Source organism: Sus scrofa, chromosome 14, assembly GCF_000003025.6.
Source record: "Sus scrofa isolate TJ Tabasco breed Duroc chromosome 14, Sscrofa11.1, whole genome shotgun sequence".
Lineage (NCBI taxonomy): Eukaryota > Metazoa > Chordata > Mammalia > Artiodactyla > Suidae > Sus > Sus scrofa.
In genome coordinates, this window is record NC_010456.5 from 45,946,832 (window position 1) to 45,966,650 (window position 19,819).

General features: G+C 41.1%; 1 protein-coding gene across 8 annotated transcripts in view; it reads right to left on the reverse strand.

Moving 5' to 3' along the window:
• The window catches only part of CHEK2 (checkpoint kinase 2), a 267,518-nt gene that overhangs the window by 246,999 nt on the left and 700 nt on the right, over nt 1-19,819 (reverse strand). For 4 of the 8 annotated variants that reach the window (XM_021072041.1, XM_021072035.1, XM_021072039.1 and 1 more), the window contains exons 2-7: nt 17,956-19,300; nt 13,268-13,392; nt 13,002-13,149; nt 9,778-9,868; nt 5,639-5,747; nt 2,371-2,424 (exon numbers count right to left, since the gene is read on the reverse strand). In XM_021072041.1, coding sequence (XP_020927700.1) covers nt 2,371-2,424; nt 5,639-5,747; nt 9,778-9,868; nt 13,002-13,149; nt 13,268-13,392; nt 17,956-18,304 — 876 coding nt within the window. In that variant the 5' untranslated portion in view covers nt 18,305-19,300. 8 annotated transcript variants of the gene reach the window in all.

Below are 19,819 nucleotides of genomic sequence, written 5' to 3' on the forward strand. Positions count from 1 at the left end.
CAGAAGGGAGTGGCATGATATACTTAACATGATGAAAGGAAAAAACCTCCAACCAAGATTACTTTACCTAGCAAGGCTCTCATTCAGATGTGAAGGAGAAATCAAAACCTTCACAGATAAGCAAAAGCTAAGAGAATTCAGCAACACTAAACCAGCCTTACAACAAATACTAAAGGAACTTCTCTAGGCAGAAAAGAAGGAAAGAGGACAAGAGAAAAGAGGCTGCCTAGAACCTAAAATCCAACTTCTCAGCAGGAATTAGCAAGCTCTCCAAGACCCAGACACTTGTCCTGCCCTAATCCACCACCCCAGCCTCATCTCCTGCTGCTGGTCCCATATATCCATCCTCCTCACCAGACCACAAAACTCCCCACCTGCCCCAGACTCTTCCCCCAGTGTCATATCTTTGCTCACACTATCCTCCAGGCCTGGTGACCCAGCTGCCTGGCCACACCTGGCCTCAGGGTCAAGCCCCAGTTCAAATGGCCCCCCCTTGAAATTTAGATCCAGACTTCCTGCAGTGACTCTAATCTCTGTTGCCCCACAACCCAGAGATGGCAGAGAAAGGAAAACTGACACCCACCATGGATCTTCTGTCACCAGGCCCTGCACAGGCTGAGTCAAGTCTTATTTATTTTTCTAGGACCAACACTCAGCATAGCAGCTGACACCCAGGAGACACTCATGTGCTGCCCAGATGAACACCATCAACATCAATATCAGACATATCACCCACTGAGGGGGAGATCTGCCAGCCACATTTTGGTCATAGAATATACAGCCATGGGGCCAGGCTGAGAGCAAATCATTCCCACATGTCCTTACCTATGATCATAGTACACTTGACTCTGCATGACCATTTGTCATTGTCACAATAATGGAAACACTGAATATGCACTGGAGTATTACATTAAGAGGAACAGAAAGGAAAGAAGAGCTGAAATTCTCATAGAACAAAACAGGAAAGCAAAAAGCTATTGTTATTGATAAGCCAAGAGACAGCTAGCTCATGTCAAAATATGGACGTAAATTCATTAAAAAAAAAAAAAAAGGCTGAGTTGTTTTTGTTTTTTAAATGGCTGCAACTGTGGCACATGGAAGTTCCTGGGCTGGGGTCAAATCAAAGCTGCAGCTGCAGCCTACACTATAGCCAGCAAAACACCAGATCTGAGCCACATCTGCAACCTATGTTGCAGCTTGTGGTGACACTGGACCCTTAACCCACTGAGTGAGGCCTAGGACCAAACTCACTTCCTCACAGACACTATGTCGGGTTCTTAACCCACTGAGCCACAGCAGGAACTCCATGCTGAGTTTTGGGGTTTTGGGGGGCGGGGGTTGTTTTTTTAGGGCCATACCTGTGGCATATATAAGTTCCCAGGCTAGGGGTCAAATCAGAGCTACAGTTACCAGCCTACACCACAGCAAGGCCAGATCCGAGCCCCATCGCAACCTATACCACAGCTCACGGCAATGCCAGATCCCTGACCAACTGAGCGAGGCCAGGATCGAACCCACATCATCATGGATAACAGTTGGATTCGTTTTTGCTGTACCACAATGGGATCTCCACTTCTCACATCTTTAAAGTTAGACACTTGCCATTGAGACAAGGTTATCATTGCACAAAATGACAGGAACTATTTATACTCAATGAGGCCAAAGACAACGTATAATCATGCTGGATGTTGTCACAACTATTGAATACTCTTGAATTTACTTGATTTACTCCAGCTGAGATGAATGGAAACCAGCACTGTCAAGAGGCATTTAGAAGTGTTGAAACTTCAAGTATAGGAGTTCCAATTGTGGCTCAGCAGAAAGGAATCTGACTAGCATCCATGAGGATTGAGGTTTGATCCCTGGCCTTGCTCAGTGGGTTAAGGATCCAGCATTGCTGTAGCTGTGGCCAGCAGCCACAGCTCTGATTCAATCCCTAGTCTGAGACCCTCCATGTCACAGGTATGGCCCTAAAAAGCAAAAAAAGAAAACCTTTAGGTATAATTAAACCAAATTTACCAAATTAGCACTGTCTCCCCAAACATAATCAGTTGATTAAGCCCCAATAATATATAATATTTAGAAGATTCACTACACCTTTTGGTCCAGAACTAACTCAGTAGAAATATCACATTATTAGTTAATCATAAATTACACAGTTTTGTCCTTTCAAAATGTCAGGGTAAAGCTCTTAGCTAAATGACAGCTAAAGACCTGCATGTATGCATACACATACATACACACACATATTAAGGAACCCAAGTTAATACCAGCTTTCTTACATTGAAGTGCTTTGCACTTCACCCCCACCCCACCATATTTTGAGATAAATGAATTTGAGTATGGGTCATTTGTTACAGCAATACTTACGTGATTTAGTTTCTTCAAAATTTCTATTTCTGTTTCAACATTGAGTGCTGGATCCTTTGATAAATAAAATAACATTAGAGTTTAATAATAATAATAATAGCCAATATTTAGAAAACATTGACAGTTCAACTTAGTTGAATAAAGGCTGCCTAAGTGCCATACTCAGCACTATTCATACAAAGATGAATTGCATAACTCATCTAAAATCATCCTGCAAAATGCTTAGCAAAGAGTAAACATTCAATAAATGACCAAGCTCTATGCCAAGCTTTTTATTTATTTTTTAAATTTTTTCTTGCAAAGCTTTTTATTTAAAAAGGTCATCCCGGAGTTCCCATCGTGGCTCAGTGGTTAACGAACCCAACTAGCATCCATGAGGACTCAGGGCTCCATCCCTGGCCTTGCTTAGTGGATTAAGGATCTGGCATTGCTGTAAACTGTGGTGTAGGTCACAGGCGAGGCTCAGATCCCTCGCTGCTGTGGCTCTCACGTAGTCCGGCAGCTACATCTCTGATTGGACCCCTGGCCTGGGAACCTTCACCAGTGTGGCCCTAAAAGACAAAAAGACAAAAAAAAAAAGGTCATCCCATGGTCATCCCAGGTAAGACTCATAATCCAAGTGAAATGGGCTAAGTATCCCATTTAGGAACAATTAAGGCTCAGAGAAATGAAGCCACTTATTTTTTTTTTTTTTTTTTTTTTTTTTTTTTGTCTTTTTGCTATTTCTTGGGCCGCTCCTGCGGCATATGGAGGTTCCCAGGCTAGGGGTCGAATCGGAGCTGTAGCCACTGGCCTACACCAGGGCCACAGCAACGCGGGATCCGAGCCGCGTCTGCAACCTACATCACAGCTCACGGCAACGCCGGATCGTTAACCCACTGAGCAAGGGCAGGGACCGAACCCGCAACCTCATGGTTCCTAGTCGGATTCGTTAACCACTGCGCCACGACGGGAACTCCTGAAGCCACTTATTAAAGTTCCCACAGCCAGAAACAACTGTTTCCACTGTCCTTGCACTTATCTGGTAAGCTCTGCTTATCTCACCAGCTGTGGAACTGTTTACATTCATAAAAATTATACAACAAACAAAAACTATAGACAAAAAGGCATTCAATTAAACTGCATAAAGAAAATGTCAAGTCACACTTCTAATAATAGAGCAAACCCAGGTTCCAATTTCAACTGCAAGCTGGGATATTTACTGAGACTTTCAATGAGAGGAAGCTTAGGGTAGCAAAGTTGCTCTCCATTACAATTCCAAAAGGATGAATCAAGTTACTCAACCTCACAGGCTACACCCTCCACAAGCAAAGAGGATATAGAGTTACATATTTATGTTAAATGGACTTCAGTGAAGAAACCCAGATGTTTAATTTTAAAAGCCTGCCTCTTCCTGTAAGCCGTTAAACTCATTACCAAGTCAGGGTGTACTCTGATGATAAAGAGGTCTAAGGAGTCCGATAGGATTTGAAAGATGAAATTAAGAAATAAAGTTGTGTTCCAAGTCATTAAGTATTTGGTAGGTTAGTTCCCACCACCCCCTCCCCCATGGGAAACAAATTCAGAATCACAGGGGAAAGATCTATAATGAAGTGAACACCAAAAGGAAATTCCTCTTGCTATATAAGAATGGCATTGTCTAGGGAAAAAAAAAAAAATTGATCTTTAAAGAATGTTAAAGTATAATAGCCAGAAACAGCTGGCCATGGAAAACGTGATTAGAGGCCACATTTTGTATTACTTCGTTGGTTCATGTATTGAAATACCAATACAGTGGCCATTTCACCAACACAGTGTGTATTAAAGAAAATGTAATAGGAGTTCCTGTCATGGCTCAGTGGTTAATGAATCCGACTAGGAACCATGAGGTTGTGGGTTCGATCCCCGGCCTTGCTCAGTGGGTTAAGGATCCGGCGTTGCCATGAGCTGTGGTGTAGGTTGCAGACACGGCTCGGATCCCAAGTTGCTGTGGCTGTGGGTGTGGTGTAAGCTACAGCTCCGATTAGCCCCCTAGCCTGGGAATCTCCATGTGCCGCGGGAGCGGCCCTAGAAAAGGCAAAGACAAAAAAAAAAAAAAGAAAAAAGAAAATGTAATAAAATGGTTACCATATAAAGAAAGCATTAAAATAATTCATGATTTTTAAAAAATCTATAAACACACAGGTATATATTGTCATGTTACCAAGAAAAGCAAAGAATTCAAAATTATCTAAATGATCTAAATCATCAGCCAGAGAAATGGTTGAATAAATTATGAAAAAGTTGGTGAAATAGAGACCCAATCATCAAAAAAGATATGAGGAAAGTTTATGCATTAGTGCTTATGTGGAAAAGCAAAATTCAAAATTGTATGTATAACATGATCTCAACCATCTAGAAACATGAATTCATATGAACAAAGACTAGAAAGAAAGGGAAAACTGAAAACAGCTGTGGGGTTACAGTGGCAGGGACATAGCTGGATTTTTTTCCCCTAATTTCCTTTCATTTATTGTAAAAATAGTCTTGTAACAACTTGGAAGGAAAAAAAAAACAAAAACAAGTTCCTGCTATGTATATTATTCTGTACAACCAAGTATTTTTGGAACCCAATTATCTGTGTTTAGATTAGTTGGATACACTCAAAAATGTTCAGTGTTCTGGGAGTTCCCACCATGGCTCAGGGGAATTAAATCTGACAAGCACCCATGAGGACACAGGTTTGATCCCTGGCCTCGCTCAGTGGGTTAAGGATCTGACATTGCCATGAACTGCGTGTGAGTGGAAGATCAGCTCAGATCTGGCGTTGCTGTGGCAGTGGTGTAGGCTGGCAGCTATGGTTCGACCCCTAACCTGGGAACCTCCTTGTGCTGTGGGAGCGGCCCTGAAAAAAAAAAAAAGACAGGGAGTTCCCATCATGGCACAGCAGAAACGAATCTGACTAGGAACCATGAGGTTGCTGGTTCGATCTTTGGCCTCGCTCAGTGGGTTAAGGATCTGGCATTGCCATGAGCTGTGGTGTAGGTTGCAGACATGGCTCAGACCTGGAGTTGCTGTGGTTGTGGTGTTGGCCAACAGCTGTAGCTCCGATTAGACCCCTAGCCTGGGAAGGTCCATATGCCGGGGTGCAACCCTAAAAAGACAAAAAAAACAAAAACAAAAAGCAAAAAAAAAATGTCCAACATTCTTCGATACAAATTCCTAACACTGAAAATCACCAGTCTGAAATTATTTGGGGAAGTTAAGAAGCATTAAGACCAACCCAACAGCCACAAACACAGGTACTTACTGCCTCTCTCTCAGAGCCAATAGCAAACTTCCTTTTGCTGATGATCTTTATGGCTACTTTCTTACAAGTTTTCCTCTCAAAAGCTAGTTTCACCTCACCACAGGCACCGCTACAGGGAAAAAGGCAGAAAGTGACTGATTATTAGAATGCTTTTAATCCTGAGACACACCGCTCCTGAATTGGCCTCAATTATCTTAAATTAAAACACAGTCCAGGAGTTCCTGTCTTGGCTCAGTGGTTAACAAACCCGACTAGCATCCATGAGGACACAGGTTTGATCCCTGGCCTCACTCGGTGCATTAAGGATCTGGTGTTGCCATGAGGTGGTGTAGGTCGCAGATGAGGCTCAGATCCCGTGTTGCTGTGGCTCTCACGTAGTCCGGCAGCTACATCTCTGATTGGACCCCTAGTCTGGGAACCTCCATATGCCACCAATGCGGCCCTAAGAAAGACAGAAAGACAAAAACAAACAAACGAAAACACAGTCCATATACAACCCTTCCACTATTTTCAAAGAACATAGTAGAACCTCACCAAGATAAAATATCAAGGGAATAAGTGAATGGGGACCATCCAACACTGAGTCAGCTCGAAATTCTACTTTTTTGGGCTGAGTGGTACAGACTTATTTGAGCTGAGTGATACAGATTTAAGTCACCCCAGATTGCCACACCAGGAACCTGAGCCACCAGGGAACTCCTGACTACTTTCACTTAGAATGTTTTGAGGGTTCATCCATGCTGCAGCACGTACCAGCATTTCATTCCTTTTTATAGCTAGATAACAGCCAATTTTATGTATATATCACATTTTGTTTATCCATTCTTTGGTAGATGGACACTTAGGTTGTTTCCACCTTTTCACTACTGTGAAAAGAGCTGTAGTGAATATTCATGCACAAGCTTTTGTTGAACATCTGTTTCCAATTTTGGGGGTATATACCTAAAGGGGAACTGCTGGGTCATATGGTAATTCTGTTTAACTTTTTGAGAAAACATCAAACTATTTCCCACAGTGGCTGTACCATTTTACATTCACAACAGCAGGGTATGAGGTTTCCAATGTTTCTGCATCCTCACAAACACTTGCCATTTTCTGTTTTTTTTTTTATTACAGCCACCCTAGTGGGTGTGAAATGGCATCTCACTGTGGTTTTGATCTGCACTCCCCTAATGACTAATGACACTGAGCATCTTACATGGTTTTTGGTCATTTGTATTTCTTTGGAGAAACCTCTATTTAAATCCTTTGTCCATTTTTAAATTAGGTTGTTAATCTTCTTGTTGGTGAGTTCTATCTATTCTGGATACTAGATCCTAACCAGATAACTCATTTGCAAATATTTTCTTTCATTTTATGGGTTGTATTTCACTCTCTTCATAGTACCTTTTGATGCATAAAAGTTTTTAAATTTGATGAAGTCTAATTTTTCAATTTGTTTTTTGGTGGCTTGTGCTATTGGTGCCATATTTAACTAAACCATTGCCAAATTTAAGGTCATGAAGAACTGCCTCTAAGTTTTCTTCTTATAGTTGTATAGTTTCACCTCTTACATTTAGTTTTCTGTGTCAAGTTAATTTTTGTATATGGTATGAGATAAAGTTCCCTGTAACTATAATTTTTAAAAATCTGCTCAAAACAATTTCTAACTCCCCTTCAGCTATTAAGAATCACTGAGAAATCGTCACTGAATCTGGTGGAATATCTGTAACAGTATAACACCCACTCCTAGGGCATGGGGTGCACATGTAAACAAGAGTGAGCCAATCAGTATTTTCTTTGGGATTAAATACTGATGTTGGGAGAGAAACAGTTCTCTTTGCTGTGTAGAGAGAGCATATTTCCTATTCTAGAAGAAAGAAAATACGAATGTAGAGCTCCTGGAAGCCATTTTTCCTGCCACACAGGGAAAGCAATGCTTTTTTTTTTTCCCCAGTCTGCAATCTGGACACCTTTTATTTAACTTCAAGAATTCCCTTTGCATGGCAATATTATGGGAAGGCAGCAAGGAGTAGCTGAATCAAGAGATAAGAGTGAGGAGTTCCCATCATGGCACAGCAGAAATAAATCTGACTAAGAACCATGAGGTTGCTTGCAGGTTCAATCCCTGGCCTAGCTCAGTTAAGGATCTGATGTTGCTGTGGCTGTGCATGGGCTAGCAGCTGTAGCTCTGATTGAACCCCTAGCCTGGGAACCTCATATGCTGCAGGGGCAGCCCTAAAAAAAGCAAAAAAAAAAAGATGGAGTGAAAGCCGTGGCAACACTGTGGGATCCCTTGATTCCAGAAACAGATAAAGCCATGTGCATAATCAGACCTCTAGACTAAAACAAAAACCTAAAGGCGTCCTGGTCCAACCATGCCAGAAGTCAGCTGTGCCCCTGCTTTTCCTAGTTGCAGGAGCCAGTAAATTTCTTTTGTTACCTAGCTCATTTGAGTATGTTTCTGTCCCTCATTAAAAACTAGAGGATCTGTGTTGAATTGTCCCTTAGGAAAAATAAGAGTCCATACATTTCTTCAGAGTGGGTACAAATTTGGCTGTGAGCTTCCAAGCAGCCAACGCAAGTATGGAAACACAAGTTACTGAATTTAAAGTCCATGAACTAAAAATAAATCTCCCAAAGGAGTTCCCACTATGGCACAGTGGTTAAGAATCCAACTACAGCTGCTCAAGTGGCTGCAGAGGCATAGGTTTGATCCCCAGCCCAGTATAGGAAGTTAAAGGATCCAGCATTGCTACAGCGGCTTACATTGCAACTGTCTCAGATTCAATCCCTGGCCTGGGAACTTCCATATGCCATGGGTGCAGCCATAAAAAGAAAAATAAATAAATAAAATATCTCCCACAGATGGGTATAAAGTGTATACTGTGCTTGATTCTATGTGGCAAGAATATGGATGATTATTACCTTCTCTTGTTTTCCATTTTCATGTTTCCAAAAATATTAATAAACAGGAATTAGGGGAGGGGAGGTGTAGGGAAGGGGTGAGAGGGTGAAGGACATGGTGTACATGCTAAAGGTGTCTGAACAACTTCCCTAAGGAAGTGATTCTCAAAGTATTTTCATGTAATCCCCAAAGAATCCAAAGACCCTTTCAGGGTGTCCACAAAGTCAAACTAGTTTACGGATAATACTAAGACAGTATTTGCCTATTTCTTTCTCATTCTCTTATACGAGTGTAGAGTTTCCAGAGGCTACCTGGCATGTGGTATCACAAAAGACCAAATGAAAAAACAAGTATCAGGCTCTAGCCATCTTCCAATAAGCCAAGTATCAAAGAGATTTGTAAAAATGTGAAAAGATCCCTCTCTTCTCACTAATCTTTTTATACATAATTATTTTCCAATAAAAAATTTTATTCGTCTTGGAGTTCTTGTCATGGCTCAGCAGTAACGAACCTGGCCAGGATTCAGAAGGACATGGGTTCAATCCCTGGCCTCACTCGGTGGGTTAAGGATCCCATGTTACTGTGGCTGTGGCGTAGGCCAGCAGCTACAGCTTCTATTCGACCCCTCGCCTGGGAACTTGCACATGCCATGGGTGGGGCCCTAAAAAAAAAAAAAAAAAAAAAAAAAAAAAAGGGAAGAAATGTAGTAAATAGTTTCTTTATGGAAGGTAATAAAAATACTCTAAAACTGATGTGGTAAAGGTTTCACAGCTCTGTGAATACATTAAAAGCTGCTGAATTGTACACTTTTAGATGAGTGAATTATATGGTATGTAAATTATATCTCAATAAAACTGCTTTTAAAAAGTTATCACCAATAAAAGCTATAAAGAAAAACTTTCAACTAATCATTGTTAAATACAGCAAGAATATGCCTATCACAAATAGGTGCCCTACCAATGTTATGAATATATATAAAGAACGCTATAAAACCACGAACAAAATGACCAAAGAAAAATAACTTTTTTTTGTTTTTTTCTCTTTTCTTCTCTTTTTTTTTTTTTTTTTTTTTTGGCCATACCCAAGGCATGTGGAAGTTCCTGGGCCAAAGACCAAACCTTCCCCACAACCGTGACCCGAGCCACAGCAGGGACAGTGCCAGATCTTTAACCCACTGTGCCATTAGAGAACTCCCAATGACAAATGTTTAGAAAGAAATCAAACACAAGTTTCATAAGAAAAAAAAAATTACCTTCCAAGAGTTTTCGACATGATGTATTCGTCTCTTAATTCCTTTGGATAAACTGACTGATCATCTACAGTCAGATCAAAAAATACAAAAACTGAGGGAAAAAAAATAGCAGAAATTGGTGTCATTAATTCATTTGATAAAGAGAAGATAAATGGTCCTAAAAGCTTAGTAAATATATGAAATATAAGAGAATCCTTTTTTTTTTTTTTTTGTCCTTTATATTTATTTATTTTTTTAGGGCTGTACTCACAGCATATGGAGGTTCCCAGGCTAGGGGCTGAATCCAAGCTGTAGCCACTGGCCTACACCACAGCCACAGCAACACAGGATCTGAGCCATGTCTGCGACCTACACCACAGCTCACAGCAACGTGGGATCCTTAACTCACTGAGCAAGGCCAGGGATTGAACCTGCATCCTCATGGATACTAGTCAGGTTCGTTAACCACTGAGCCATAAACATTTTTAATTCCATTTCACATTTATCCCCAAAGAAATCATTTAGCTAGGTTAATGCATATTGTGAAACCTTTGAAAAATGATGACAGAAAAGTTTCATTCCACAACAGAAATACACAGCATTGTTCTCACTATAATGCAAGAAACTTAAACATAAATAGTATTCTTATTGCTTGACCTCAGAACAGTTACCAATTGCACAGACCAAGAACCAAAAAGCAATTAGTCTGAATCTAGAAAATATGTTCTAGGCAAATAAATGTCCCAATAAAAATCAGGCCAGAAGTCACCATACTAGCATCATCTTCTCTCAGCCATTTCTACCATTACCTATCGGGTATTTTATAGTGAACTATACTGAATTTACACCACACTTTCCCCCCAAATCCCCTTTATTTCTTCATTATATGGCTTGGTTATCTCAGAAAAAGAAAACCAAAAACACTACTCATTTCATAATTTAATCCTCTATTAGGTCAAGCCTGCAATCAGTTATCAAACATTCCAATTCTACAAAGTCATCAGTGGCAAACCTGCAACTGCCTATAATATCTTGAAAGAGTGAAATTTGTTAAGACCCTTGAGTTTCTCATATTTTCAGGTGATGGGTCTTGACCTCTGGCACAAGTCTGAACCACCTCAGGATGCTTCCAGCCAGGCTGGTCCATGGGAGGTAGACACCTGCCTAAATATATAAGACTTGCTGGCCGCCCAGGATACACTGTGCCATTCTGCTGGTGGATGTTTATGAACCTAAATCTTCCAGTGGCCCCTGAGAATCAGGGCACTGGAAGAGCTCTGGAGATGTATTTCCCCAAATGTCAAGGTCTACTTCAAGGTCTGCAAACTCAGTGGCCTACACAAGCCAGGAAGGTCTTGCACAGAGATAAAGCCAGGGTGAATGTAAGACACGGAGCAGTGAGAACTTGAACAGGAAAACACATCACCCATGGAAAGGAAGCAGCTTCTACACAACACCTGCAAATCCTCAGGTTAGGAGATTACAGACTCAAGATAGTAAGGTATTCCATCTTTTGAAAGTAATTTGGATTTTCATGTTTAAGCACAAATATCAGCAAATAAAATGTCAACAGGCCACATGTGATCTACAGAGAACTGGTTTGATCTATTTAAGTCATGGCCAGCTTCAGAACACAGAACACTTTTGGCCAAATTAGAAAAGTGCACCTTGGATAAACCAATTAGAATAAGTTGGCACACTGCTTGTCAAATAGAGGACAGAACAAATTTCAGCACCCAGCTGTCCCTTGACCAGGTGCTCTCAAACAGCAAAACAGGGATAACTAAGTCAATCATAAAATGCACGATGGGGGAGTTCCCGTCGTGGCGCAGTGGTTAACGAATCCGACTAGGAACCATGAGGTTGCGGGTTCGGTCCCTGCCCTTGCTTAGTGGGTTAACGATCCGGCGTTGCCGTGAGCTGTGGTGTAGGTTGCAGACGCGGCTCGGATCCCGCGTTGCTGTGGCTCTGGCGTAGGCCGGTGGCTACAGCTCCGATTCAACCCCTAGCCTGGGAATCTCCATATGCCGCGGGAGCGGCCCAAGAAATAGCAACAACAGCAACAACAAAAGACAAAAAGACAAAAAAAAAAAAAAAAAAGCACGATGGGACACCCAGGAAAGCCATAATTCCCAGATGCCAGTCTGAAGGCCGGCTGCATGGGAATCACCTGGGCAGGATTTTTAAATCCTTGGAACTACTGGATCAGAATCCATGGGGCAATGCCTCTGGGAATCTATATTTTTAAGATGCTACCCACACAAACATATACCACTCCAAGTCACTCAATTCTCAAAAGAGTTTTGAGAAGTTCATGGGGCTTTTTTTTAATTAAGGAAATAAGAGTATCCTCTTGTCCAAGGTTTTAAAGTCACTGTGAGCTATACTGAATTCTGTAGGTTTTTATGCTCACTGAATGACAACTGTTCGCTTCAGATGTGATATTTGTGAAGTTTTAGGAATAAATGGTACCTGATGATTATGATGTTCTCCATTTTCAGAGGATAATCATGTCATATTTAAGAAGGTGGAAAGTCTAAACTGAGACTGTTAGAGGAAATCCCATAGTCTAATGCCGGGCTATATATAATGGTTTGATAGATGAGGAGGACAGAGAAGGAAGAGGGGGAGATGAACTAATGGCCTAAAATAACAATTCACAGATATCTCATGCTGACATCATAAAACTGAGTCAAGGAGTTCCCGTCGTGGCGAAACAAACGAATCCGACTAGGAACCATGAGGTTGCAGGTTCACTCCCTGGCCTCACCCAGTGGGTTAAGGATCCGGCATTGCCATGAGCTGTGCTGTAGGTCGTAGACGCGGCTCAGATCTGGTGTTGCTATGGCTCTGGCGTAAGCCGGTGGCTACAGCTCTGATTAGACCCCTAGCCTGGGAACCTCCCGACATGCCACAGGTGCAGCCCTAAAAAGACAAAAGACTAATAAATAAATAAATAAATAAATAAATAAACTGAGTCAAGCAATGAATGATAACTGAAGCAATGTGATAATTCGATTGACAGTATATGGATTTAAATAAAACTAAATCAAACCAATTAAACCTTAGAAAACCTGTCTTGATAGAACTTTTCATAATTAAAAAATGCAACCAGGATTGCGATGAATCTTGAAAGCTAATCTACTTACTTTAGTTACCTAAACCATATTCTGCAAAGGATAAAATGTCATTTTTCCTTTTATATGGGAAGGAAAAAAAATCCAGTAACCAGAAGATAATATTACCTTTATTACTCCACACTGAAAGTGCAATTTCAGAATTGTTATTCAAAGGAAGGCGTCTTCCTTTCCCTACAAGCTCTCTATTTACAAAGGTTCCATTCCCACTGTGATCTTCTATGTATGCGATGTAAGAGTTTTTAGGACCCATTTCCTAAAATAGAGAATATTTTATTTCAAAGTTTTAACAGTGGGGCATTCTGGTGGGGAGATATCTAAGAGAGATGTCTAGATTACCAGTTCTCCCAAATGTATGGATATTTGTCACCTACTCTGAAGATTCGAAAGTGCTTCTTGCTGTAAGTCCGATACTTATCGGTTCTTTTCAGCAGGGGCTCATCAAAGCAGTATTCACAGTTTCTATCCCTCCCAAACCAGTAGCTGTCGTTAACACACTCTGTAACACAAAAGCACACACCAGAGGGCTGTTAAATTTCATGCATCAAACACCTTTAAAATTTTCTCATAAAATCTGCTTGAAGGAAAATAGCCTAAGAAGGCAATGAAAATTATAGACCTGTCCACCAAGATTTTATAAGATTAAAAATGAGAGGGGAGAGGAGTTCCTGCTGTGGAGAAGTGGGTTAAGAATCTGACCGCAGGGGCTCAGATCGCTGCAGAGGTGTTGGTTCCTGCAGTGGGTTAAAGGATCTAGCATTGCCACAGATGTAGTGTAGGTCACAGCTGCAGCTCAGATTCAATCCCTGGCCTGAAAACTTTTATATGCCATGGTCATAAAATTAAAAAAAAGAGAGAGAGAAACAAAAAAGAGAAAGAAAACAAAAATTTCCAACAACTTTAATAAATTAGTTTATACATAGCCATGAAATGCTAAGCAGCCATTAAAATTCTCAAATAATTCTGAGTGGTTGGGAAAAATACTTATGATATAACAATAACTTCCTCCTATACCCTCCTGAGGCCTCCCACCATACTTAGTGTAATATCTACACTCTGCATGGCAGGCTAGGTGCTCAAGGTCTGGCCCCTGCGTCCCTCCCAGCTTTACCTTGTACCCTTCCTTTGATCACTACACCCAGCTCCACTGGCCTCCTTCCACTGCCCCCAAAATGCATGGCTCAATCTCCTTCATGGACTTTGAATTCCTCATTCAAAACTATCTGAATGGCTATCTTACCTTTTGTGCCTGCAAATTATTGTTTTCCATTCAGCTTTCTGTAGAAGCAGACTCCCCCTTTATCACCTACCCACCATAATCATGACAGGCTGTTGAGTTTTCCTCTAAGTATGGACCATAACTGAAAATTATCTTGATTATTTGGTATTCCCCTGTTAGAACATTCTCTGGGAGGGCAGCCTTGCATCTCTTGTTCAAGAGTACAGCTACAACACCCAGGACAACGCATATGGCAGTTAAGCAAAATGTTCATGAAAAGACAGACTAGGGAAAATATTAGCAACTCACACCACAGACAAAGGACTTATTTCCCTAATATCTGTGAAGTTTCTACAAAGCAGTAAGAAAAAGACAAACAATCCAATAATAAATGGGTAAAGGATATGAAGAGACAATTTATGAAAGACAGAAATACAAATAGCTCAAATACATGAGAAGATGGCCATGCTAACTCAATACAAGAAAATCTGAAAGCCTAAATAAAGATTCCATGTTTCAACTTTCAGACTGACAAAAATCAAAAAGTTTCACATTACACTGTGTTGGCAAGAGGTCTGAAAAAGCAGATATTCTCATACATTTCCAAGAAGAATGTAATTTATATACCATCTAAGGAGGATACTGTGGCAAGATCAAAATTACACATGTAACCACTTCACATCTATGAAGATGGCTATAATTTAAAAAAAAAAAAAAGAAAATAATAAGTGTTGGCAAAAAGGCAAAGAAACAGGAACCCTCACGCATTACTGGTGGGACTGTAACATGGTATGCCTTTGTGAAAAAATCTGTGGTTCCTCAAAAAGTTAAACACAGGAGTTCCCAGGAAGCCATGCAGGTTAACAATATGACATTGTCACTGCTGTGGCTAGGGTTCGGTCCCTGGCCCAGGAATTTCTACATGCCTCAGGTGCAGCCAAAAAAAAAAAAAAAAAAAAAAAAAAAAAAAAGAACAAAGGATCTGAATAGACATTTCTCCAAGTGCATAAAAATGACTATTTCACCAAGCATATGAAAAGATTGTTTAACATCATTAGCCATCAGGGAAATGTAATCCAAAACCACAGTAAGGTACCACTTCACAGCTACTATGATGACTACAATCAAAAGACATAATGGGGGAGTTCTCATCATGGCTCAGCAGTAACAAATCTGACTAAAATCCATGAGGATATGAGTTCGATACCTGACCTGGCTCAGCGGGTTAAGGATCTGGCGTTAAGGTAAGCCGTGGTGTAGGTCACAGGCACAGCTCGGATCTGGCATTGCTGTGGCTGTGGTATAGGCCAGCAAGCTTCAGCTCTGATTCAACCCCTAGTCTGGGAACCTCCATATTCCATGGATGTGGGCCTAAAAAGACCAAAAAAAAAAAAAAAAAAAAAAAAAAAAAAAAAAAAAACCATACTGGGAAGCTCCCCTGTGGTGCAGAGGGTTAAGGCAGAGGTCACAATTGGGGCATGGGTTTAATCCCTGGCCTGGGAACTTCCACCTGTCACAGGTGCAGCCAAAATAAAAACAGACAGATAAGTGGTGGTGAAATGTGGAGAAATTAGAATCCTCATACATTGCTAACGTGGATATAGAATTGTGCAATTGTTCTGGAAGAGAGTTTGGTAGTTCTTTAAAAAGTTAAACATACTATCCAGCAATTTCACTCGTAGGTAAATACCTCCAAAAAATGGAAAGGGGACTCAAAACAGACGCTTGTCACAAATATTCACAGCAGCACTATTCAAAATAGCCAAAAGGTAGAAGTAAGCCAAATGTTCATCAACAGAAGAATAAATAAGCAAAATGTGGTATATATATCCAATAGAATATTGTTCAGACATAAAAAGTTCAGATTGATGACACAACATGAATGAATTCCCAACCAGCCACACAATCAGGAGGGCAAACACCCAATACACTTACAATCATACTGTACCCATACATAAAAAATGGTTATTCTGCTTTTTTTTTTATTTACACTACAATATTCAATAAATTACATGAGATATTCAACACTTTGTTATAAAATAAGCTGTGTTTGATGATTTTGCCCAACTGCAGGCTAACATAAATGTTCTGAGCAGGTTTAAGGTAAGCTAGGCTATAAATCTATGACGTTTGGTCACTTAGGTATATTAAATGCATTTGCAACTCACGATGGGCTTCTTGGGTCCAGAAAGATCAGCATATGTACAAGAAAATACTATTCAGCCACGAGAAAGAAGAAAATCCTGCCATTTGCAACAACACAGATGAACCCTAAGGGCAGTATGCTAAGTGAAATAAGTCAAACAGAGAGGGCAAATTACCTATGATCACATCTGTATGTGGAATCTAAAAAAACTGAACTCAGAGAGTTGAGTTGTGTTATAGAGGCTAGGAAGTAAAGGAAATGAGAAAACACTGATCAACGGGTATCTACTTTCAGCTACAAGATGAATATACTCTGCAATTCATCTGGAGTATGACATGGTGATTATAGTGAATAACACCATATTATACACTTGAAAGTTACCAAGAGAGTAAATCTTAAATGTTCTCACCCCAGAAAAGAAATGGTAATTATGTGATATGATCTAAGGCTCTGGTGGTAATCATTCAGCAATATTAAGTGTATCAAATGAACACACTGTACACTTTATATTTACACAGTGTTATACAAGTCAGCTATAGCTCAATAAAGTTGGGGGGGGGTGGGTAGAAGAAATTACCAGAGGATAATACTTTGGAAATAGAAAACAGTGATGGTTGCACAACATTGTAAATGTACTTAATGCCACAAAACTGTATGCTTAATGGTTCAAATGACCAAAAAAAAAAAAAAATTTTTGGCCACACCTGAGACCTGCGGAAGTTCCTGGGCCAGGAATCAAATTTGTGCCACAGCTGCAGCCCCAGCCACAGCAGTGACAATACCAGGTCCTTAACCCACCAAGCCACCATGGAACTCCAAGTGGCAAAATTTTGTTTTATTTTTTTTTACCATGATAAAAAGAAGTAAACATTAAAAATTACTTAAGGGCCACAGCGGAAACGAATCCCACTAGGAACCATAGGTTGCAGGTTTGATCCCTGGCCTCACTCAGTGAATTAAGGATCTGGCTTTGCTGTGAGCTATGGTGTAGGCTACGGGTGTGGCTAGGATCCCTGGTTTCTGTGGCTGTGGTGTAGGCCAGCAGCTACAGCTCGGATTAGACCCCTAGCCCGGAAACCTCCATATGCTGTGGACGCAGCCCTAAAAAGCAAAAAAACTTTAAAAATAAGTAAAAAATTACTTAGGAATGAAATTTTTTTTTTGGCCTTGCCCATGGAATGCAGACATTCCCAGGCCAGGGATCAAACCCAAGCCACAGCAGTGACCATGTTAGATCCTTAACTCAATGAGCCATCAGGGAACTCCAGGGATGGCTATTTTGAGACAAAAACAAGCTAACAGAGTCAACAAACAGCCTTCCCCAATCTGAAACTGTAAAATCGATGCTCTGAAGCTACTGCACCATGGCAGGAGTTACGTAGTGGAGCTTCTTTGATTAGATGACAAATGTTTGTAAGTTTGCATGAATCAGCATTTTTCTAGTGAATGGACCCACAACTCTCTTCAGATGGACAACACACTGCAAACTGCCAGTTAATATTTGTTGAAAGAATAAATGAAGGAGATCCATGGCAAGTAAGAGCCAGCACACTACCCAAAATCGCTTCCTTGGTTTCATCTTTCATCACCTTCAAACTCCAGAATCATTCCAAGAGTGTCTTGAGCTATCTGTTGCAACAACTTTCTTTAACTGTTCTTCTGAACAAAACATTACACTACATAACAAACAGTCTTACCAAGATTAGAGAATCCATCCTGGAGGGCCCATAATCGAGCCCAAGGGGCAGGGACAGGCTCCTCAGGTTCTGAGTCCTCAGGAATAGAATAGAGTTCCTGAGTAGACACTGTTTCTAAGGAGCTCAGGGTGCCTGAGCTGGAGTGAGAGGACTGGCTGGACGTGGGCACTGTGCTGGTGGAAGAGCCAGACATGCCCTGGGTCTGTGAAGAGGAGCCATGTGGCTGTGAGAAGGGACCGTGGGACTGCGAGAAGCCACCTTGGGACTGTGAGCAGGCACCGCTGGCGTGGGGCTGTGGGGAGGCACTGCCATGAGACTGCTGACACTCCACATCCGTCTCCCCAGACATCACGACCTCGAAAACAAGTGTCCAACAAAAGGTGAGTTTAAAGGTCAAGAGTGAAGGATGGACATATTACAACAGTCAAAAAAGAAAAGAAAAGAAAAATATCAAGGGCAAGCAAAAGTTAATTCTGACAGTCTAGACATACTAACTATAATTATTCTGGGCTGAGCTTTTCATCAGATCATTTGCACCTAGTAGCTTTCTGCCTGACAGCCACAAACCATTGTGAGAAACAAATTATTTGAAGGCTGTAAATAAGTAAAAAGCAATGAAACTGAGCTAGGGAAGGAAAGGTCAAGTGGCCTGGTGTAGCCAATGGGCAAAGAGAAACTATGCAGAAATTCGCTGCACCACCCCAGGGATGGCTGTTTATGAAAAATGTTATTGATGCCCCCTCTCCCCATAGCCAGCTCCTGGAGGGTAGGAACCAAGTTCTGTGGCTCTTTCTGGAGCCCTTGACTCCAAACTAAGAGCTGGGCCACTTAATGAGGCAAAACACAAAGACTTCTCTAAACAACTCCACCTAGCCCTTTGTGATGCTAATTAACTATGGGGCTCATCTTTTCAGCATCCTCAAGGGCCTCCCAGCCCAAAAGAAGTCTGAAAGAAGCCAGAGATCAAAACAGAGGTTCCCACCTTAGCTGTAGAATTAATCTGATGAACAGTTCAACTAACATCAGAACCAGAACCTATAGGTAAAGTCAAAGTAACTTCCCATTCCTAACTTTAAATCTCTAATCCAATTTTTTTTTTAATGCTTTCTCTCCAGACCCCACACTCAGGGTACCCCTCAAGGAGAATATAGTAAACATGACTTACACTGATTATTGCATTTACACAGCTTTCCAGAAGCGATAGTCCTGATGAGTTTTCCTTAAAGTACACCAGGGAGGTGTTTCCAGGGCTCTCTGCCACTTCAGGGCGTGCTGCTCTAATAACAAGCTCAGCTGGGCTGTGTCCTCCTGCAGCTTTTTGAGCAAGACTTCTCTACCCTGAAAACTGGCAAAAGACGGTGTGTGAAAGGTAGCTGCTGTAATAGCTCATGATAAGTAAGGGTCCACCAGACGAGGACCACACTGGACTCCTCCATGAATAAAAAGTATTGTGAAGAGGTTAGAAGCAAACAGGTCTGGGGTTAAATCAGATGTTGAAGTCAACTCTCCCCATGACCTTTAGGTAGATCACAACCTCTATGAACCCAAAAAAGTAGATAGAGCTTGAGAATCAAATGAGGTGATGCATTAATGTTCCTCCCTCCAAACCCCCTCAGTAAAGCTTGATAATTGCGAGTTCCAGGCCCAAAAACTATGAAAGCAGGAAAAGACCTTACAAGTGCAACATTTTTTTTTTCAAATAGAGAAACTAAGTCCCAAGTAAGATTGGTGTCCTCTTACCCTCACATCGCCACCCATCCCCCATACTTCTTTATGGACACTCGTAGAACATCCTCCTACCCAAGTCTGTGTATTTAAAGTTCCTGCAGCGCCTAGCAAAGAATGGGTTTTCAACTACTTTCCA